Source organism: Ranitomeya variabilis, chromosome 5, assembly GCF_051348905.1.
Source record: "Ranitomeya variabilis isolate aRanVar5 chromosome 5, aRanVar5.hap1, whole genome shotgun sequence".
Classification (NCBI taxonomy): domain Eukaryota; kingdom Metazoa; phylum Chordata; class Amphibia; order Anura; family Dendrobatidae; genus Ranitomeya; species Ranitomeya variabilis.
This window is the reverse complement of record NC_135236.1, coordinates 80,913,041-80,936,317: the sequence shown is the minus strand read 5'-3', so window position 1 is coordinate 80,936,317 and position 23,277 is coordinate 80,913,041. Positions and strand designations below refer to the sequence as shown.

The following is a 23,277-nucleotide window of genomic DNA, read 5'->3' as shown; positions in this document are numbered from 1 at the left end:
TGGAGACGCTACAGGTATCGGAAAATTGCACCATTTTGGGGTTGTTTTTTTCTGTTTTGTTTTTTTTACCAAAGTTTGGATTTTTTTTTTCACCACTCAGATAAAAAAGAACCTAGACATGTTTGGTGTCTATGAACTCGTAATGACCTGGCGAATCATACTGGCAGGTCAGTTTTAGCATTTACTGAACATGGTAAAATAAAAAACAACTGTGGGATTGCACATTTTTTTTGCAATTTCACAGCACTTGGAATTTTGTTTTTCCATTTCCAGTACATTATATGTTAAAACCAATTGTGTCTTTCAAAAGTACAACTCGTCCTGCAAAAAAACAAGCCGTATTGGCAGAAAAATAAAAAAAGTTATGGAAGAAGGGGAGCGAAAAACGAAAACGCAAAATATGAAAATACCTCCAGTCTTGAAGGGGTTAAAAGGGGTTGTCCACTACCAGGACAATCATTTCTCAATCTGATTGTTTGCATGACCACTTTGGCTATGTGCACACGCTGCGGATCCGCAGTGTGCAGCTGTTTCCCATGTGTTTACAGTACAATGTAAACCTATGGGAAACGCAATCCACAGTGCACATGCTGCTGAAAAAAACGCGCGGAAACGCAGCAGTTTACATTCCACAGCATGTCAATTCTTTGTGCGGAATCCGCAGCGGTTTTACGCCTGCTCCATAATAGAAAACCGCAGGTGTAAAACCGCAGTGGAATCCGCACAAAAACTGCGGTAAATCCGCATGAAAAACACGCAGTTTTTGCCCTGCAGATTTATCATGCGCAGAGCTGCAGCGTCAAACAAGCAGCGTCCAGATGTTCCAGCATAGTGGAGGGGATTTGATGAAATCCCATCTCCACTATGCGTGGAAACCCGCACGCGGCGGCCCTGCGACTCCGGACATGATGCGCGTCTTTTCAGATCGCAGCATGTCCGTAAACCTTGCGGGGACGCAGCGTCCCCGCAAGGCATATCACAGGGCCCTATGGGAGAGCGCGATCATCCCGGATGTGAAGAGTTAACACATCCGGCATGATCGCGTCCCATTAAGGGGGCGGGGCTTAGTGCCGAGCGGCGATACCGCCGCCCATCCGTAACGTGGAGACATACCCTAACACTCACCTCCCGTTCCAGCACTTACGGTCCCAGAGCTTACAGGTAGTAAGAAGTAAGGGGGACATTTTTCCCTCCAAAGCAGGTGGAATTGTGCACTATAATGAGATACTGGACTATAATGGGCCCATATACTGTTTTTTTTACCACAGGGTTTCTCTTGTGTCTCCATCACTGCTACAATTTATGTACAGTGTTCCCCATTGTCTATGTCTCCCACATATTCTGAAATACCTTAAAGGGAATCTGTCACCTCATTTTTGGCCTATAAGCTAAGCCCACCGCCATCAGGGGCTTATCTACAGCATTCTGTAATGCTGTAGATAAGCCCCCGATGTAACCTGAAACAAGAAAAACAAGTTAGATTATACTCACCCAGGGGCGGTCCCGCTGCGGTCCGGTCCGATAGGAGTCCTCTTTTTGTCTTCCTGCCGCGGCTCCGGCGCAGGCGTACTTCTCTGTCCTGTTGAGGGCAGAGCAAAGTACTGCAGTGTGCAGGCGCTGGGCCTCTCTGACCTTTCCTGGCGCCTGCGCACTGCAGTACTTTGCTCCACCTCAATAGGGCAGACAAAGTACGCCTGCGCCGGAGCCGCGACAGAAGCAAAGAAGAGGACGTCATCGTAAGAAGATGGGAGGCGCTGGACCCGGACCACGACGCCCATCGGACCGGACCGCCCCTGGGTGAGTATAATCTAACTTGTTTTTCTTATCTTTCAGGTGACATCGGGGGCTTATCTACAGCATTACAGAATGCATTACAGAATGCTGTAGATAAGCCCCTGATGCCGTTGGCCGCAGCTTCTAGGCGAAAAATGAGGTGACAGATTCCCTTTAAAGGCGTAATAAGGCTATGTTGGCACATGGCGTTTTTGCTGTGTTTTTTTTCCTGCAGCAACACCTGGCAGTAAAGAAGCTGCAGAAAAAAAGCAGGTTTTGCCTGTTTTTTCCTTGCATTTTTTGTGTTTTTGTTTTTTTGGCAGTGTTTTTGTCATGCTACATTTGTCTCTTGTGCGCGCCGATAAAGTTTAGTGATGAAAAAATCATATTCTACTTCCTAAGGTTTTGCCACAAAAAAAGCAGCAAAATTCGATATTTGCATTTTTTTTTAGCATTTTCTCACCACCCATTACTTTCAATGGGTCAAAAACTGCTGAAAGAAGTGAGGCGCTCCATTGTGCAAAAACCAAGCAAAGCACAAAATACTGAGGACAAAAAAAAACCAAGCTGTGTCTGAGATTTCTGAAATCTTATAGGCATAGCTGGTACTATAAAACGCAGCTGAAAATTTGCATGCAAAAAAAGCATTAAAAAAAACGCAACAAAAACGCCACATGTGAACATAACCTAAGGGTAACAGATATTGTGCAGACTTCCCTTCCGGCAGTGGAGTACTGTACCAGCAAAGTGGATGATAGATTGCTGTTATTTTCAGGTTGTAAATTACCTTATTTTTTATGTTGCATTTTTTGCTGTTTTGTCCTATAATTGGAGAGGCTTAAATTCGAGGTAAACCATTAAATGGCTTTTCCTATTTCCCATTTTAGTCCCTAGTCTCAGATCTATACAAAATGACACGCTCAGCTCACCCCGCCGGGGTCCAGTGATACCTCTCCGCCTCTCCTCTGGCCTTTGTTGATAAACAGCAGTGGTGACGTCACATAGCTGCAGCCAATCACTGAGCTCAGCGTTTCGGTGCCATTGAGCTGCTGCGTTGGTTGTGGATCCTCTGCTACCCCACAGCAAAATCCAGATGTGAAGTATTAAAAAATAAAGCAGACGCAGGCCTCCAATGGTGATCCCGTCACTAGAAGCGAGGCTTCCATATTAGTCTTGGTGCATAATGACCTCCATCCCAAGTGACCGCTGCAGCCAATCGGAGGCTGTGTCGTCACATTTGATAAAATATCACCCTAGGAGGACATGATCAAAATGTTAAAAATAAAAAAAGCTACTACTCTACTTTCATATATGTCAGGGGTCTTAGAGTACCAAGATCAGTATCCCCATCACAGTCAAAACAATGAATAACTGGGGGAGTTATGAGCATATAAAGCCTAAGGAAAGGATACAAAGTATCCAAAGCACATCACTCAAAAGAGATAAATATGAAAATAAAATAAATGTTATTCAAAATAGATACATATTAAAAGAAAATATGAATCGGGTTAAACATGATGCATGCAAAAGGGATCAAAAAAAGGAGGAAAAATACTCAAGTAAAAATTGGTGGTAGAGCGGAGTAGTATTGTGCACAGTTTTGGGCACCGGTGCTCAGGAAGGATATAATGGAACTAGAGCGAGTACAAAGGAGGGCAACAAAATTAATAAAGGAAATGGGTGAACTACAATACCCAGATAGATTAGCAAAATTAGGATTATTTAGTCTAGAAAAAAGAAGACTGAGGGGCGATCTAATAACCATGTATAAGTATATAAGGGGACAATACAAATATCTCTCCGAGGATCTGTTTATACCAAGGAAGGTGACGGGCACCAGGGGGCATTCTCTGCGTCTGGAGGAGAGAAGGTTTTTCCACCAACATAGAAGAGGATTCTTTACTGTTAGGGCAGTGAGAATCTGGAATTGCTTGCCTGAGGAGGTGGTGATGGCGAACTCAGTCGAGGGATTCAAGAGAGGCCTGGATGTCTTCCTGGAGCAGAACAATATTGTATCATACAATTATTAGGTTCTGTAGAAGGACGTAGATCTGGGGATTTATTCTGACGGAAAATAGGCTGAACTGGATGGACAAATGTATTTTTTTGGCCTTACTAACTATGTTACTATGTTACTATGTTATGTTACAGCCTTGAAAGATAAAGCCATTCCTAAATTTGGGGGATATTCAAAGGAGTGGACTGCTGCTGGAGTCATTGCTTCACCACACACAGACGTATCCAGGACATGGGCTACAAGTGTCACATTCCTTGTGTCAGGCCACTCATGGGCAATAGACAGCGCCAGAAGCGTCTTACCTGGGCCAAGGAGAAAAAGAACTGGACTGTTGCTCAGTGGTCCAAGGTGTTGTTTTCAGGTGAAAGTAAATTTTGCTTTTCATTTGTAAACCGAGGTCCCAGAGTCTGGAGGAAGAGTGGAGGCCACAATCCAAGCTACTTGGGTCTAGTGTGAAGTTTCCACAATCAGTGATGGTTTGGGGAGCCATGTCATCTGCTGGTGTAGGTCCACTGTGTTTTATCAAGACCAAAGTCAGCGCAGCCGTCTACCAGGACATTTTAGAGCACTTCATGCTTCCCTCTGCCGACAAGCTTTTTGGAGACAGAAAAGTCATTCTCCAGCAGGACTTGGCCCCTGTCCACACTGCCAAAAGTACCAATACCTGGTTTACAAGCAACAGTATCACTGTGCATGATTGGCAGCAAACTCGCCTGACCTTAACCCCATAGAGAATCTATGGAGTATTATCAAGAGGAAGATCAGAGACACGAGACCCAACAATGCAGACGAGCTGAAGGCTGCTATCAAAGCAACCTGGGCTTCCATAACCCCTCAGCAGTGCCACAGGCTGATCACCTCCATGCCACGCTGCATTGATGCAGTAATTGATGCAAAAGGAACCCTGACCAAGTATTGAGTGCATTTAACTGAACATACATTTCACTAGGCCAATATTTTGGATTGTAAAATCATTTTTCAAGCTGGTGTTATAAAGTATTCTAATTTACTGAGATAATGACTTTTTTGGGTTTTCATTGGCTGTAAGCCATAATCATCAACATTAACAGAAATAAACACTTGAAATAGATCACTCTGCTTGTAATGACTGTATAATATATGAGATTCACTGTTTGTATTGAAGAACTGAAATCAATTAACTTTTTGATGATATTCTAATTTAATGGGAAGCACTTGTGTGTGTATATATATATATATATATATGTATATATATATATAACGCTGCATGTTATCACCTCTTGAGTATAATAATTTCTCATGTCTTATTTATTGTTTTATTTATTATATGCCTTTATTACATATATTGTTTATCCTTTTTCATTAATATTGACATTCTCACATATGTTTATCACATATATATATATATATATATATATATATATATATATATATATATATATATATATATATACTAGATGGCAGCCCGATTCTAAAGAATCGGGAGTCTAGAATCCATATATACTTTATTTATTCAAATGTAAGAATAATACAATTAATAAATAATAGTAAGAAAGAACAAAAAATGGCTGCACTCACCAGCTCTTGACAATTCTTGTTATTTAAGGTACAGTTACACAGGATCCATGAACATGCTTATGAGGGGAGTGATGAAAGACATCAGACAACAACTTTGCGTGTTGTGGCAAATGCCACAACAACGGTTCTTTGCTTAAGAACAATAATGTAAATAATAAATAATATGTATCAATAACTATGTATATTGGTATGTTCTATGACATTTTAAAATATTTCATTATTATGTGGAAAAGCTCTTAGTACCCATACTGGCGCATACTTGTGTGCCCATCAGGTATTTTCACAGTAATTTTACATCTGATGGGTTGGTATGAAACGTTTTTAATCATCTCTTGGGCTTAGCTAAGCCTTCATTTTAAATAATTCTAATAGGTACAACAGAAATAAAAGCCTTTTTGTGTACCCAAATTTTTGGTGTTTATTTTTACAGAAGTGTAAAATTTAAGAAATCAACGTTCATAGTACACCGATGGGCTAATATAAACATGCCCATCAACCACGTCACGGTAGCCTTTGAACTGATGGGTCCTAACTAACTGATTCCTATTTCTTAATACTCAGACCTCTTTGACATCTGCATGTTTCTGATATTTGCAGAAGTAATGTTAAAAACAATACAACTTCCACACTTGGCACCAAAGAACTGACCTACAACACACTTTCAGCAAGTGCCATGCAATGTAGATGAAGCTTGGAGTTAACTTGCAGTAAATACGGCAAACGCGGCTTCGGCAATTGCATTAAATGCAGCCACAACAAAAACACTGGTAAGTGGAGATTTTGTGGCGAAAACTGCAGAAACCACATGTGCCGCACCTGCCGCAAGTGAAGTACAAATTCCGTATACATTGCATGCAACTTACAGCAAGAGTGGCGTGGGTCAGCCCTTAGGCAGAAAGTGCAGAAATAGCCTTTTTTCCACCATAAATTCTCCAAATAGCAGAAAAATGTTGATGTGAAAGCAAAATCTCTATTCTTTCCCTATCTATCTAAATATGTACCTATCTATATATCTATTTCTATGTACAGAACACACCTAGAGATAGAGATGTGTGTGAACAGCCATCCCACCCGTCTCTTACCTGTTCACAAAAACCTCACCCTTTTTAAAAACAAAATGAAATCTCTCAGCAGCTATACTGCTGGAGCTTCAAATACAGGTTCCTATCACCAAATACAGGCATTTGGATGATACACATCTTACATCTTGTACTTAATATGTGTTCTACTTACCTATAAAAATATGTATTGATATATCATATTTCTAAATTTATGTAGATATGATATAGAGTTATTAACCCTATATGCTAATGAGTACGTATGTTATATACGTATTTCCTACATAAGTACTTAAAATCTATATGTCTATGGCTACACTAATTTTTTTTTGTTTTTGTTTTTTTTCCTTATCTCTATACATAGAATTTACCTATTGCTGTCTATGTTATTAGAAAAACTGAATAATGAAAAAAAAGAAAAGTAACTTTAACCCCTTCACCCCCAAGGGTGGTTTGCACGTTAATGACCGGGCCAATTTTTACAATTCTGACCACTGTCCCTTTATGAGGTTATAACTCTGGAACGCTTCAACGGATCTTGGCGATTCTGACATTGTTTTCTCGTGACATATTGTACTTCATGATAGTGGTAAAATTTCTTTGATATTACCTGCGTTTATTTGCAAAAAAATGGAAATTTGGCGAAAATTTTGAAAATTTTGCAATTTTCCAACTTTGAATTTTTATGCCCTTAAATCACAGAGATATGTCACACAAAATACTTAATAAGTAACATTTCCCACATGTCTACTTTACATCAGCACAATTTTGGAACCAAAATTTTTTTTTGTTAGGGAGTTATAAGGGTTAAAATTGACCAGCAATTTCTCATTTTTACAACACCATTTTTTTTTAGGGACCACATCTCATTTGAAGTCATTTTGAGGGGTCTATATGATAGAAAATACCCAAGTGTGACACCATTCTAAAAACTGCACCCCTCAAGGTGCTCAAAACCACATTCAAGAAGTTTATTAACCCTTCTGGTGCTTCACAGGAATTTTTGGAATGTTTAAATAAAAATGAACATTTAACTTTTTTTCACAAAAAATTTACTTCAGCTCCAATTTGTTTTATTTTACCAAGGGTAACAGGAGAAAATGGACCCCAAAAGTTGTTGTACAATTTGTCCTGAGTACGCCGATACCCCATATGTGGGGGTAAACCACTGTTTGGGCGCATGACAGAGCTCGGAAGCGAAGGAGCGCCATTTGACTTTTCAATGCAAAATTGACTGGAATTGAGATGGGACGCCATGTTGCGTTTGGGGAGCCCCTGATGTGCCTAAACATTGAAACCCCCCACAAGTGACACCATTTTGGAAAGTAGACCCCCTAAGGAACTTATCTAGAGGTGTGGTGAGCACTTTGACCCACCAAGTGCTTCACAGAAGTTTATAATGCAGAACCGTAAAAATAAAAAATCATATTTTTTCACAAAAATTATTTTTCGCCCCCAATTTTTTATTTTCCCAAGGGTAAGAGAAGAAATTGGACCCCAAAAGTTGTTGTACAATTTGTCCTGAGTACGCTGATACCCCATATGTGGGGATAAACCACTGTTTGGGCGCATGGGAGACCTCGGAAGGGAAGGAGCGCCGTTTGACTTTTCAATGCAAAATTGACAGGAATTGAGATGGGACGTCATGTTGCGTTTGTAGAGCCCCTGATGTGCGTAAACATTGAAACCCCCCACAAGTGACACCATTTTGGAAAGTAGACCCCCTAAGGAACTTATCTAGAGGTGTGGTGAGCACTTTGACCCACCAAGTGCTTCACAGAAGTTTATAATGCAGAACCGTAAAAATAAAAAATCATATTTTTTCACAAAAATGATCTTTTCACCCCCAATTTTATATTTTCCCAAGGGTAAGAGAAGAAATTGGACCCCAAAAGTTGTTGTACAATTTGTCCTGAGTACGCTGATACCCCATATGTGGGGGTAAACCACTGTTTGGGCGCATGGGAGAGCTCGGAAGGGAAATAGCACCGTTTGACTTTTCAATGCAAAATTGACAGGAATTGAGATGGGACGCCATGTTGCGTTTGGAGAGCCACTGATGTGCCTAAACATTGAAACCCCCCACAAGTGACACCATTTTGGAAAGTAGACCCCCTAAGGAACTTATCTAGATGTGTTTTGAGCGCTTTGACCCACCAAGGGCTTCACAGAAGTTAATAATGCAGAGCCGTAAAAATAAAACAAAAATTTTTTCCCACAAAAATTATTTTTCAGCCCCCAGTTTTGTATTTTCCCGAGGGTAACAGGAGAAATTGGACCCCAAAATTTGTTGTCCAATTTGTCCTGAGTGCGCTGATACCCCATATGTGGGGGGAACCACCGTTTGGATGCATGGGAGGGCTCGGAAGTGAAGGAGCGCCATTTGGAATGCAAACTTAGATGGAATGGTCTGCAGGCGTCACATTGCGTTTGCAGAGCCCCTAATGTACCTAAACAGTAGAAACCCCCCACAAGTGACACCATGTTGGAAAGTAGACCCCCTAAGGAACTTATCTAGATGTGTTTTGAGCACTTTGACCCACCAAGGGCTTCACAGAAGTTAATAATGCAGAGCCGTAAAAATAAAACAAAAATTTTTTCCCACAAAAATTATTTTTCAGCCCCCAGTTTTGTATTTTCCCGAGGGTAACAGGAGAAATTGGACCCCAAAATTTGTTGTCCAATTTGTCCTGAGTGCGCTGATACCCCATATGTGGGGGGAACTACCGTTTGGATGCATGGGAGGGCTCGGAAGTGAAGGAGCGCCATTTGGAATGCAGACTTAGATGGAATGGTCTGCAGGCGTCACATTGCGTTTGCAGAGTCCCTAATGTACCTAAACAGTAGAAACCCCCCACAAGTGACACCATGTTGGAAAGTAGACCCCCTAAGGAACTTATCTAGATGTGTGGTGAGTGCTTTGACCCACCAAGGGCTTCACAGAAGTTAATAATGCAGAGCCGTAAAAATAAAACAAAAATTTTTTCCCACAAAAATTATTTTTCAACCCCCAGTTTTGTATTTTCCCGAGGGTAACAGGAGAAGTTGGACCCCAAAAGTTGTTGTCCAATTTGTCCTGAGTGCGCTGATACCCCATATGTGGGGGGAACCACCGTTTGGATGCATGGGAGGGCTCGGAAGGGAAGGAGCGCCATTTGGAATGCAGACTTAGATGGAATGGTCTGCAGGCGTCACATTGCGTTTGCAGAGCCCCTAATGTACCTAAACAGTAGAAGCCCCGCACAAGTGACCCCATTTTGGAAACTAGACCCCCCAAGGAACTTATCTAGATGTGTTGTAAGAACTTTGAACCCCCAAGTGTTTCACTACAGTTTATAACGCAGAGCCGTGAAAATAAAAAATCCTTTTTTTTCCCACAAAAATTATTTTTTAGCCCCCAGTTTTGTATTTTCCCAGGGGTAAGAGGAGAAATTGGACCCCAAAGGTTGTTGTCCTATTTGTCCTGAGTACGCTGATACACCATATGTTGGGGTAAACCCCTGTTTGGGCACACGGGAGAGCTCGGAAGGGAAGGAGCACTGTTTTACTTTTTCAACGCAGAATTGGCTGGAATTGAGATCGGACGCCATGTCGCGTTTGGAGAGCCCCTGATGTGCCGAAACAGTGGAAACCCCCCAATTATAACTGAAACCCTAATCCAAGCACACCCCTAACCCTAATCCCAACAGTAACCCTAACCACACCTCTAACCCTGACACACCCCTAACCCTAATCCCAACCCTATTCCCAACCGTAAATGTAATCTAAACCCTAACCGTAACTTTAGCCCCAACCCTAACTGTAGCCTTAACCCTAGCCCCAACCCTAGCCCTAACCCTAACCCTAATGGGAAAATGGAAATAAATACATTTTTTTTATTTTTCCCTAACTAAGGGGGTGATGAAGGGGGGTTTGATTTACTTTTATAGCGAGTTTTTTAGCGGATTTTTATGATTGGCAGCCGTCACACACTGAAAGACGCTTTTTATTGCAAAAAATATTTTTTGCGTTACCACATTTTGAGAGCTATAAATTTTCCATATTTTGGTCCACAGAGTCATGTGAGGTCTTGTTTTTTGTGGGACGAGTTGACGTTTTTATTGGTAACTTTTTGGGCACGTCACATTTTTTGATCGCTTTTTATTCCGATTTTTGTGAGGCAGAATGACCAAAAACCAGCTATTCATGAATTTCTTTTGGGAGAGGCGTTTATACTGTTCCGCGTTTGGTAAAATTGATAAAGCAGTTTTATTCTTCGGGTCAGTACGATTACAGCGATACCTCATTTATATTATTTTTTATGTTTTGGCGCTTTTATACGATAAAAGCTATTTTATGGAAAAAATAATTATTTTTGCATCGCTTTATTCTCAGGACTATAACTTTTTTATTTTTTTGCTGATCATGCTGTATGGCAGCTCGTTATTTGCGGGACAAGATGACGCTTTCAGTGGTACCATGGTTATTTATATCTGTCTTTTTGATCGCGTGTTATTCCACTTTTTGTTCGGTGGTATGATAATAAAGCGTTGTTTTTTGCCTCGTTTTTTTTTTTTTTTTCTTACGGTGTTTACTGAAGGGGTTAACTAGTGGGCCAGTTTTATAGGTCGGGTCGTTACGGACGCGGCGATACTAAATATGTGTACTTTTATTGTTTTGTTTTTTTTATTTAGATAAAGAAATGTATTTATGGGAATATTTTTTTTTTTTTTTCATTATTTTGGAATATTTTTTTTTTTTTTTTTTTACACATTTGGAAAATTTTTTTTTTACTTTTTTACTTTGCCCCAGGGGGGGACAATACAGATCGGTGATCTGCCAGTTTGCATAGCACTCTGACAGATCACCGATCTGCGAGAAGTGCAGGCTGCTTCACAGTGCCTGCTCTGAGCAGGCTTCTGTGAAGCCACCTCCCTCCCTGCAGGACCCGGATCCGCGGCCATCTTGGATCCGGGTCTGGAGCAGGCAGGGAGGGAGGTAAGACCCTCGCAGCAACGCGATCACATCGCGTTGCTACGGGGGGCTCAGGGAAGCCCGCAGGGAGCCCCCTCCCTGCGCGATGCTTCCCTGCACCGCCGGCACATCGCGATCATGTTTGATCGCGGTGTGCCGGGGGTTAATGTGCCGGGAGCGGTCCGTGACCGCTCCTGGCACATAGTGCCGGATGTCAGCTGCGATAGGCAGTTGACACCCGGCCTCGATCGGCCGCGCTCCCCCCGTGAGCGCCGCCGATTGCGCTGGACGTACTATCCCGTCGGCGGTCATACGGGCCCACCCCACCTCGACGGGATAGTACGTCGGATGTCAGGAAGGGGTTAAACTAAAATATTTTTGTACACAATATTACGTGTGAAGACTTTAGTACTATCAGCCAATAATTGTCCTTGAAGTGGTGTATTAACCACTTTAACCCTCACATTGCTACATTGCTTCACCCTGGAAAAAGCAACATACAATTGACCATGGGCAAAAGCAGGTTCTGGTAGATAAATGCCAACTCGATGGAGGGTCTGGTCTTGAGATTTATTTATGGTCATTGCAAATGCGGGCTTGATGGGAAATTGTCTCCGTCTTAATTTAAAAGGTAATCCAGTCTCTGATGGACACAAATCAATTCGTGGAATGAATACCACATTTCCTGCTGCTGACCCACTAATTACTTTAGCCAGTATGATATTGGCATGTAAGGCAGTGACAATGAGCCGCGTACCATTGCAGAGACCTTTGTTCGTGTTCAGATTACGTAATAACATGACAATGGTGCCAATTTTAAGTTTCAGCCGATGTGAAGGCATTCCAGTTGGTGTAACGCTACGTTCACATTTGCGGTGTGCGCCGCAGCGGCGTCGCCGCATCGCAACGCATGCGTCGTGCGGCCCTATCTTTAACATTGGGGCCACATGTACATGCGTTGTCATGCGTTTTGGTGCGTCGTACGCCGCATGCGGCGTTAGGGCGCACCTGCCAGGGCCCTGCAAACGCAACATGTTGCATTTTTTGGGCGGCGCAGACTTTTTAAAAAACGCATGCGTCGTGTTTGCGTCGTGTTTGCGTCGTCGATGCGCCTTTTTTCCCATTGACTTGCATTGACAACGCAGACGACGCAAGTACTTGCGTCGTGATGCGTTGTACGACGCATGCGTTTTTCTTTCAAAAATGCAAAACATTGTCTAGACTTTGTCTAGACACTTAAAAAAAGCACTATATATATAAAAAAGGGGGGGGGGGTTTGCCATTGTCTTTCACAGAGCACACAGAGCAGACCGAAGAGAGGAGCAACCTGCTTTCCAAACCTGTAAGTATATATTTCTCTTTGCATAATTTTTTTTCTGTGTTTTATTTCTTGTTTTTGATTTAATTTGTGCAATGTTTGCTCTGTGATATTGTACGGTTATGGCACTGTAGGTTGTTATTGAATACTAACATTTTTTTTTAATGTGTTTCTGATATATGCTGGCGTTTCTTGTGTGCGGCCTTGCTGGGTTTGGATTGGTTTTGGATTTATTTTTGGTTGTTCTTGTGTCATGCGGATGTTCAATGCCTTTTATTTGTAAGATTTTTTATTGTAAAATTTGTGGTGCATGTCTTTTTCTGGCTTCTATAGTTGGGGTAACCGTATGGCGTTTTCTAGGCTCATGGTTATGCTGTTGGCATTTTTTTTTCTTTCCTTGAGTGTCTTTTCTTGCTGGTGGGGGGCTACATTTATGATGTTTCATTTGTATATTATTGTTCCGTGCTGCTATATGCCATTATATGTTAAATTGTATTATGGTTACGTCGTTTTCTGTATGGCTTCCATATATATATCTCCTGTATTGAATGTTTCCATAGCCAAGTGTGTAGTTAAATTTTTTTTTTTTTTTGTTTGGGCCCTTTTTTAAAAATTTCTTGTGTTCTCTTTTCTATTTGACTATGGTTTTTCTTTTGGTTGCTGTATATTGTAACAGCGGTTGTCCCGTAATGTTTATTGCTTATTATCTAGAATGGTATTTATCGCCTTTTTCAGATGTATTTCTGTGGTAGATGTCACCATATGGTGTTGTTTTGGATCATGTCTTGTTGCTATTGTAAAGTATGGCGTGCAGTTTGCTATTTCATTGTGCCTTTTTTTTTCCTCTTTATTTTTTAATTTTTTATTTTTTAAAATTTGGACATAGGTGTCTATTTTTGCTTAATTTTGTTTGGGTCTATTCTTGTATTGTTTCTTCTATTGTATTCTCTTGCAATGTATGGCGTTGTGGTGGCGCTTTTTGAGTTTGCATTGTCCTATCAGTCAACAGTCAATTGTGGTTGTTTTAATGTTTTATTGTATGTGGCATTGTTAGCTTTGGATGTGATTTTTTGCTCATTTTTTCATTGCAGAGCAAACTTCCAATAATGGCGAGTGACTCTGAGCATAGCCAATCGGCGAGGGGGAGTGCGGTGAGTAATTATGTCCAGTTGCTTACTATTCGCTGCCATTTGTAGCATTGTCACTAATTTTTGTATACATTTTTTTACAGGCTTCTTCAAGTGAGGGGGAAGGCACACAGCGGGAGCAGGGAGATCGGTGCCAAGATGTGTCGTCAGGCCGGCAAGTGAGTATTTGTTGTTTTTTTTTATCTTTTTTTTTGAGTAGCATCCTGCTGGGAGGAACATTAGGGTACCGTCACACATTGAAATTTTCATCGCTGCGACGGCACGATTCGTGACGTCGCAGCGTCGTATAATCATCGCTCCAGCGTCGTAGACTGCGGTCACACGTTGCAATCACGGCGCTGGAGCGATGCCGAAGTCCCCGGGTAACCAGGGTAAACATCGGGTAACTAAGCGCAGGGCCGCGCTTAGTAACCCGATGTTTACCCTGGTTACCAGCGTAAACGTAAAAAAACAAACCGTACATGCTCACCCGTCGGTGTCCTTCAGGTCCCTTGCAGTCTGCTTCCTGCTCTGAGTGCAGCCGTACAGTGAGAGCAGAGCGCAGCACCGCTGTGATCTGCTCTCACTTTCCGGCCGGCACTCAGAGCAGGAAGCAGACGGCAAGGGACCTGAAGGACACCGACGGGTGAGCATGTACGGTTTGTTTTTTTACGTTTACGCTTGTAACCAGGGTAAACATCGGGTTACTAAGCGCGGCCCTGCGCTTAGTTACCCGATGTTTACCCTGGTTACAAGCGAACACATCGCTGGATCGCTGTCACACACAACGATCCAGCGATGTCAGCGGGAGATCCAGCGACGAAAGAAAGTTCCAAACGATCTGCTACGACGTACGATTCTCAGCAGGGTGTCTGATCGCAGTAGCGTGTCAGACACTGCGATATCGTAACGATATCGCTAGAACGTCACGAATCGTAACGTCGTAGCGATGGAAATTTCAATGTGTGACGGTACCCTTAGGAGCAACCTGGTTTCACTAGGGCTGTTTACTAAGCTTAATTACATATAGCTTTTCAGGGCAGCAAGTATTTGGGGGAAGGTAACATTCAGTTGAACTCCCTGCACAAAAACATTCAAAAATACAGGTGTAGAAACCATCAATATACATACATCAAATGGCAAAGGATAGGGCAAAGGTACAAATCATGCCAGGTGCTGATGATGGTTGTTTATATTTGCCTATTTGTAACCTTTTTGTTTTCTATTTTTTCTAGGTTTCACAACGGGACCACAGGGAGAGTATAGATGTGGAGCTCCTGATCTCCAGCATCCAGGAGCGTGGCCCGTTGTGGGACAGCCGTGACCCCCGGCACATGGACCAGGTGGTGATCAGGCGTTTGTGGGCAGAGGTGGCAAAGTCGCTGTGGGATGGCTTTGACAGTGCCTCAGCGAAGGACAAAGGCACCTTTAGTGAGTATTGCTGAGACGCTGCTATGACCCATCTTGCCCGGATAAACACAACCGTGTGTGATGCTATCAACGCGTAAACTTTACATCACACACGGTTGTTTTATCCATTTAAAATGCTAAATATCTAACCTTATTTTTTCTTTGCATTCACAGTGAAAAAGTTGAGGACCAGATGGCGATCCATAAAGGACCGTTTCAATAAGGGGCTGCGTGCTGAGGAGGAGCAATCGAGGAGTGGTGCTGCTGCGGCCAAGTCGGTGCCCTACAAGTACAACAGGGCACTACAGTTCCTAAGACCAATCCTTGGCCGCCGACAGTAAGTATTTTGTCCACATACCATATTGCACATTGTACATTGCCCAGACACATAACATATTGCACAGCCACATAGTTCATTGCCCAGCCACATAGCATATTGCACAGCCACATAGTACATTGGCCAGCCACGTACATTATGCATCCACACACATAGTATATTTACAGGCCACTATATCGCAGCCACATAGTACACGTTCTAGCCACGTATCCACATAGTACATTTCCCAGGCACATAGTGTATTGGCCATCAATGTAGTCAGCGTAGCATATTGGCCATCCACGGTAATTTTTTTAGGTTAAGCGAGAGTCCTTGTAGTCCATGACAGGTTACGTTCTGAGTCAGTGTAGTTCTGATCGCAGGAATAATGATGACGTCTCGATCACATGATCCTAACGTCATGGACATTCCTGCGATCAGATCAGCAAAGTCTGGTTTTTATTTTTTTTTAATTCTTTTATAGACCTTAAATTTTATATTATTTTTGCAACATAGCCGGCATCTTGAAATTAGTTTTTCACACAATAATTTTTTAAAAATATGACAGGGGTATGCATTGCCTTTGGCAGAGGGAATGTACAGTCATTTTCTGCCGTCGGTATGTCCATGATTGTTATCGTGAGCCCTAATGGTCAGCTGGCGATAACAATCAGCAATTTATTATAGGCCACACAGACTGAGAGACAGGGGATTGTAATGTTTTGATGTGTCATGTAATTTTTTTGACAGGAGTTGGCGTATGTGATAGGTTATTAATTGAAGACTAATTTTTTCATTATCTTTTCACAGGACACACAGCAGCACCCTCCAGCGAGCTCCCCCCTGTGAAGCGGAACTTCATGGATCGCCATCTGAGCCGTCACAGCCATCCCACAGCGACAGCAGGCCTGCACCACCATCATCTGGAGAACCGGCTGCCGGTACGTCAGGTTTTCCCCTGCCCGAGGCCTCTGGCGCACCTTCGTTCGGGTATTCCCGACAGCGCCAGCGGGCCTCGGACAGGTCAGTCATGCCTGAATTTTTGCACTTGGGCACGGTGTTCCAGAACGGTTTCAAGGCGTTGAGAGATGAAATGTCCAGTATGGGACGGCGCCTTGAAATCCTGGAAGCCGAGCTCTCAAATCCGGCAAAACATTTTTTTAGCACAATTGCTAAAGGCATGGTGGAAAACCTTACGCCGGAACTCCAGATTTCGGTGATGCAGGACTGCAACAATTCTTACGTGAGGGCTCTGCAGCAGGCTCGGGTCGTGCAGTCAGCGACACTGCCCGTAGTGCCGTCGCTGGCTAGCATGACTCCGACTCCTGCTGCAGAGTCACTCCAGCCACCCCACCCTGGTCCAAGTGCCGAGCGACGCCACCACAGGCACCATACTAGTGTGCGGCCCACTCCTGCTCCTGCCAGGCCCTCATCCTCCCGTAGGAGTGCTTCTGGGGGAGATGCCGCAGAAGCCAGGAAAAAAAAAAAAAAAAAACATAAGAGGAGGCACACAGACACACACACAGAGGCACAGGTTCTGGCTGCTCCAGTACAGACACCATCTCATCGTGGCTCTAGCCACAGCAGGAGCAGCCAGAGCCAACCAAGCCAAAAACGCAGGCGGCTTGTGTTGCCTCCTCTCTCCCATAGTGATGATGCGGTCTCGCTAGTGTACCCTGCGGGGGGTTTGGACCTGCCGTCAAGCCTCCTTGACTATGGCTCCTCCTCCTCCTCCTCCTATTCCACTCCCAGTCCACGTTCCAGGACTCAAAGCTACCGGTCACCGGTGGTAGCGGAAGTTGATCCCCCCTCGGCTGTTTAGGATACCCCCTAATTTTCTTTTCCCTTTTTTTTCTGTTTCCCCCAAATAAAAAATTATTTTATTGAATAAAATATTTGGTCTTCTTTTAACGTACACTTCTCGGCAATTCACTCCGTGCGCCATTTATTTGTGCTTCAAACACCTCATATATGCAATGTCAGACAGTATTTTTGGATTTTTAATTTTTAACGTTTCTTTGGGTGTCTCACATTGCTGTATGAGGTGTTTCCAAGTGTTTCCAAACACTAAAGTGTATGAGTTGTTTTCAAAGAAAAAGGGTATGTGTCCACGCTCAGGATTGCATCCGGATTTGGTCAGGATTGTAATTCAATATTTGTAGCCAAAACCAGCCGTGGGTGATAAATACAGAAGTGGAGCATATGTTTCTATTCTACTTTTCCTCTAATTGTTCCACTCCTGGTTTTGGCTTACAAATACTGATGAAAAAACATGAGCAAATCCGGATGCAATCCTGACCGTGGACACATACCGTAAAGGTACCTTCACACTTAACATTGCTGCAGCAAAACAGACAATGATGCAATTCACTGCAGCATCGGTATTTGGTCGCTGGAGAGCTGTCTGTGTGACAGCTCTCCAGCGACCAACGATGCCGAGGTCCCCGGGTAACCATGGTAAACATCGGGTTGAAGTGCAGGGCGCACTTCTGATGTTTACCATGGTTACCAGTGTAAAATGAAAAAAAAAAAAAAAAACATTCACAATCGCATCGCCCGGCGTCAGCTTCCCTGCACTGACTGAGTGACGTCCCTCACAGCAAAGCGGTAAAATCAACGCTGTGCTGTGAATTTACTTTACGGCCGGCGCTCAGTCAGTGAAGGAAGCGGACGCCAGGGGACGCGAAGATGAGTATATTTATTTTTATGTTTACATTTAACACTGCTAACCAGGGTAAACATCGGGTTACTAAGCGCGACCATGCGCTTGGTAACCGTTGTGTACCCTGGTTACCAGTGTAAAACATCGCTGGTATCGTTGTTTTTGCTGTCAAACACAACGATACACGGCGATCTTATAAACAAATAAATATGTTAGATGCTATGGCATAAATTTAATTGAAAAAGGGTAGAAAAATTAGAAATATTTTTTATTAAACAACATTTTCAAAAGAGGGTTATCACATTAGTGAACTATAGGTAGGTGCCATATTTGACATAAGCAAACCAACCAAAACGGATTTATTGCACAGCATGTAGAATTATTTTATTACTACAATCACAATACAGGGATTTATTGGTGTATTTAAATCCAGAATAAAGTCCAACAGTAAAACATAAAAACTACACCATTGTATCTTACCAGGACACACGGCCAACATCTGACACAAAATAGGCCGCAAAACGATCCCTCATCTGTGCAATTTCAACACTTGTCCTCAGAGGATGATCCTGGTAATCGGGCAATGGGTTGGCTATGGGTTCATCCAGTTCAATGTTCAGTCTCTCTTTGGTCAGAATATAATTGTGGAGAACCACACACGCCTTCACCACCTCATCCACTGTCTCAGTTTTCAGATTAATGGCGGATCCTAATATCCGCCATTTGGACACAAGGATGCCAAAGGCGCACTCCACAGTCCTTCTGGCCCTGGATAGTCTGTAATTGAACACCCTTTTGGTATGGTACAGGCCCCGACTGGAGTAGGGTTTCAATAGGTTGGCAGACATTTGGAATGCCTCATCCCCAACCACAACAAATGGCATCGCAGGGCCTTCGGTGTGGGGAAGAGGTCGTGGCTGGGGGAAATTAAAATTGTTGTTATATAATTTTTGGCCCATATCCGACTCCTTAAATGTCCGTGAGTCATTTGAACGGCCAAATGCCCCAATGTCCACTGCCAGAAAACGGCAGTCGGCACCAGCAATTGCCATTAGCACAGTGGAAAAATATTTTTTGTAGTTGTAGAACATGGATCCACTTTTCCCTGGCTTGGTAATACGAATATGCTTTCCATCCACCGCGCCAATGCAGTTTGGAAAAGAACACACCTGCTCAAATTTCTGTGCGTTTTCCTCCCAGATTTCTCTTGTAGGGACGGGTAAAAATTCCTCCCGGAGATTATCCCACAAAGCGCGGCAGGTCTCAGCAATAATTCCGGAAAGGGTGGAGACTCCAATCCGGAACTGAAAATGAAGGGATCTCAATGTCTCTCCGGTAGCAAGGAAACTGCAAAGAAGATAAATAAATTACATTAAGGTACATTGTAATTTATAAAAGTACATTGACCATACCAACCCCCCCCCCCAAAAAAAAAAAAAAAAAAAAGGGGAAGAACATATCACAGTCATTCAGCTACGTACCGTAGAGTGACCAGAAGCCGCTCCTCTGCGGAAATAGCTCTCCGGAGCTGTGTGTCCCGCCTGCCAATGGATCCTTCCACCCGACGCAGCAGATACCGGAAGCTGTCCTGAGACATCCTGGTGTACTCGAAATACTTCTCCAGGTTCTCATTCAGTTCGCCAAACAAGCTATGGTATGCTCCACGGCTCTCCCGGACTTCCAAGATAGGGTGTATCCAAAAACGGCGTTGACTCCATCTCCGTTTTTCCCTTTCCCTTTGATGACAACAGGCAACAGCATAGGCATGAGCAAAGGCTAATTCCATCTCCATATCCATGATAACACTGTCCATGGGACGCTCCATCATGAATACCAGCAAAATGGGAGGAATTCATGTCTGCCAAGGTATATATACACAATTGCATAAACACCAACCCTCTTCTAGCCATTGGTGGTCCCTTATCTATTGTGTAGACCCTTTTTTTGAGGGGGTGGGTTGAAGAATGACTCACTGTACAAAAAACGCATGCGGCGCAAAACGCTGCGTTTTTTGTTGAAAACGCAACTGCGTTTGCAAAAAACGCAGCGTTTTGCGCCGCATGCGTTGAACGCATGCGGCGCAAAACGCTGCGTTGTGCATGCGTTTTGCTGCGTTTTTGTTTGCGTTGTGCGTTGCGGCGACGCCGCTGCGGCGCACACCGCAAATGTGAACGTAGCCTTAGTGAATTCAAAAACTCAAGTGGGTATTGATCGAGGTCATCAGCTTCATCAGGATCGATGGAATCATCACTGATATATTCAGTATAGTCACCTATCAATAAATCCATGACTTGGGAATTGACTTTCTCAACGTCCTCATTTTTTGGACATAAAATTGCACGAGATGCAGCTGTATTTATGCTTTCAGTGTCATTCACATCAATACAAAGATTATCTCCAAAAATTTCAATTATTAAACAGCCAGTGCATACCATGTCTGGAGGAATTTCAATTACATCATCTCCAAGATTATGTTCATTAGATAGTTCACCATTTCCCAGTTGAAGCAACCAACTGCTGTAGTGAGGATCAATGGAGCGCATGTTGTTAATAAGTGGCAGGCGAGTAAAATGTTGCCAGTGTTGTGAATATTTTATACAGCTCTCTACAACATCAGTTCTTGTCCCATGAGGGATGACAGGAAGACATTGTCTAAAGTCGCCTCCAAAAACAATCACTTTACCTCCAAACGGTGTTTTTTCTTTGTGAGCTACATTTGTTGTCATGACATCACGTAAAACTCTATCAATGACATGCAATGCATATTTGGATAGCATTGTGCACTCATCAATAATAAAAAGTTTAGTGCTGTGCAAATCTTTTGCTGCATCGGTATCATTCTTAATCCTGGAAACAGATGTTTCATTCACAGGAATTGGAATCCCATAAAGAGAATGAATGGTTCGTCCACCTTGTAGCAAGTTGGCGGCAATTCCAGTAGTGGCAGCAGGTGACACAATGTCTCCTTGTCCTCTTAGCTGATGTAGGAGTAGATGATATAGGTACGTTTTTCCGCTGCCACCAGGACCATCAAGGAAAAAACACTTTGCTGTAGAATTAGTGTCTTCTAAAGCTTGAATGATACCATCAAAAGCAAAAAGTTGGTCCTCATTTAGAGTAGCTTTCATTTCAGCAGCTGCTGATAACTCATAATCTTTATCATACTGTGGGAGGAGGTGTTGTTTCTTGACTGGACGTGGCAAATTAAAATCAGTATAAGTTTTGCCATGAGCTTTAAGAACATGTTGGACATCTGTCATAGCATAGCCTTCACAATTGACACACTCCAGAGTGTCGGAGTGGTATGCATGGCAGTAGTCTTCTACAAAGTGTTCCTTAAATTCATCCCATAAGTCCCGAGGTTTAGCTGGAGGACCAAAAATACAAATGTAGGCAAACATGTCACGTAGCTGTGCTGGCATGTTGAGAATACTGGCATCAAGTAATGTATTTCTCCACAGCCTATCATCAAATAGTAAGCCAAGAGCTAATGCCGCATCTTTAAAGGTTTCATGTGTGACTCCGTGTACAGTTTTTATGCTGTCAAAACTGGTTGCACCTTTCACATGTAACAATAACAATCTTAAATAGTGGGGTCTAAGGGGTAACGTTTCTCCTTATGGAGAGTGACATACCATCTCTGGCTTGTCAAGGTAAGGAGGCTTATTCGCCGTGCAATGCTCCTCTGGGAATTTAAATATGCAAATTGCCTCTTCTGAGAAAAAGAGGACTTAACTCTATAGCGCCACCTATCAGTTCTCATGCTTCGCACTGACGAGGGCCAACAGCCCGAAACACCGTGTCTGCGAATTGAGATACTGATTTGGCTTTAATCCTAAGTCATATTGCACGACTCATTAAAGGGTTGATTGTGACTTGTAGGATCGCTACTTCCAATAGGTGGCGCTATAGAGTTAAGTCCTCTTTTTCTCAGAAGAGGCAATTTGCATATTTAAATTCCCAGAGGAGCATTGCACGGCGAATAAGCCTCCTTACCTTGACAAGCCAGAGATGGTATGTCACTCTCCATAAGGAGAAACGTTACCCCTTAGACCCCACTCCAGAGCCTCTCACCTAGCCAAATCAGTTCTCATGCTTCGCACTGACGAGGGCCAACAGCCCGAAACACCGTGTCTGCGAATTGAGATACTGATTTGGCTTTAATCCTAAGTCATATTGCACGACTCATTAAAGGGTTGATTGTGACTTGTAGGATCGCTACTTCCAATAGGTGGCGCTATAGAGTTAAGTCCTCTTTTTCTCAGAAGAGGCAATTTGCAATCTTAAATAGTAGCGTTCTTGGTCTTTCACACTGACAGTATACATTTGTCCAATCACAGAACCACCTGCTCGCTTTCTAACTTCCCAAGAACCTTCTTTCCAAACATAGTTTTCGGGAATTTCACGGTATAAATAAATATGAGCATGATGGTCGTTCTGATTAAGCTTGAAGTAGGCCATAAGTGTAGAATTTTGATGGAGCTTTTGTTTGATGTTTCCAATAGAGTCATCCTCATGAAAATAGAGTGGCTGAGAATGCGGTAGATGTACAGCAAGGCGAATGATGCTATGAGATTGTTTATGCATTGGATATGAGAATATTCGCCAAGCTGCCTCTGGTGCACTGACATATCTTGAATCCATGAATTGGTGTGTTTCATCATGTTGGATGTTAGTCTGGCAGATTTCAAGATTGGCTTTATCATGTCCTTTGTAGACGTATTTAAATAAATATTTCACAGCCTGAATGGAACCACAAACTTCGACATTTATATGACACTTGTATTTTAATAGCAGGAACGGATTATATGGAACCACCCACGAATTGTCAATCATGTTAGAATGGTGTTGAAAAGATGGGCCAAAGTGTCTGCGATAAGTAGGATAGGCGTCCTTAGCTATGATGGTTCTTGGTTGCAAATCTTTAGGGAAACCTTTTGTACACTTCCCCAGATCCATACAGGGAGAATTTGGGTTGTGTTCTCCACACGGACCATGAATCATATGTTGGAGAACAATTTTATGGAGGTGAGGGTAGTGGGTAGGATTGGGAATTTCAGCCCACACTGTATTGTCTATGTCCTCC

The 23,277-nt window shown here is 42.9% G+C and overlaps 1 protein-coding gene across 1 annotated transcript; it reads left to right on the top strand.

Annotated features, from left to right (window-relative positions):
* Positions 1-14,896: 14,896 nt before the first annotated feature.
* LOC143774875 (uncharacterized) lies at positions 14,897-17,485 on the top strand. The gene is made up of 3 exons (XM_077262650.1): positions 14,897-15,234; positions 15,388-15,550; positions 16,340-17,485. Exons 1-3 carry the CDS (start codon positions 15,138-15,140, stop codon positions 17,349-17,351), a joined length of 1,272 nt encoding a protein of 423 aa, XP_077118765.1. The 5' UTR covers positions 14,897-15,137; the 3' UTR covers positions 17,352-17,485.
* Positions 17,486-23,277: the final 5,792 nt, after the last annotated feature.

Coding starts and splice junctions, on each gene's coding strand:
- LOC143774875 (XM_077262650.1), top strand. CDS start 15,138: ATGGACCAGGTGGTGATCAGGCGTTTGTGGGCAGAGGTGGCAAAGTCG. Junction 15,235..15,387: donor GAAGGACAAAGGCACCTTTA/GTGAGTATTGCT, acceptor TTGCATTCACAG/TGAAAAAGTTGAGGACCAGA. Junction 15,551..16,339: donor CCAATCCTTGGCCGCCGACA/GTAAGTATTTTG, acceptor ATCTTTTCACAG/GACACACAGCAGCACCCTCC.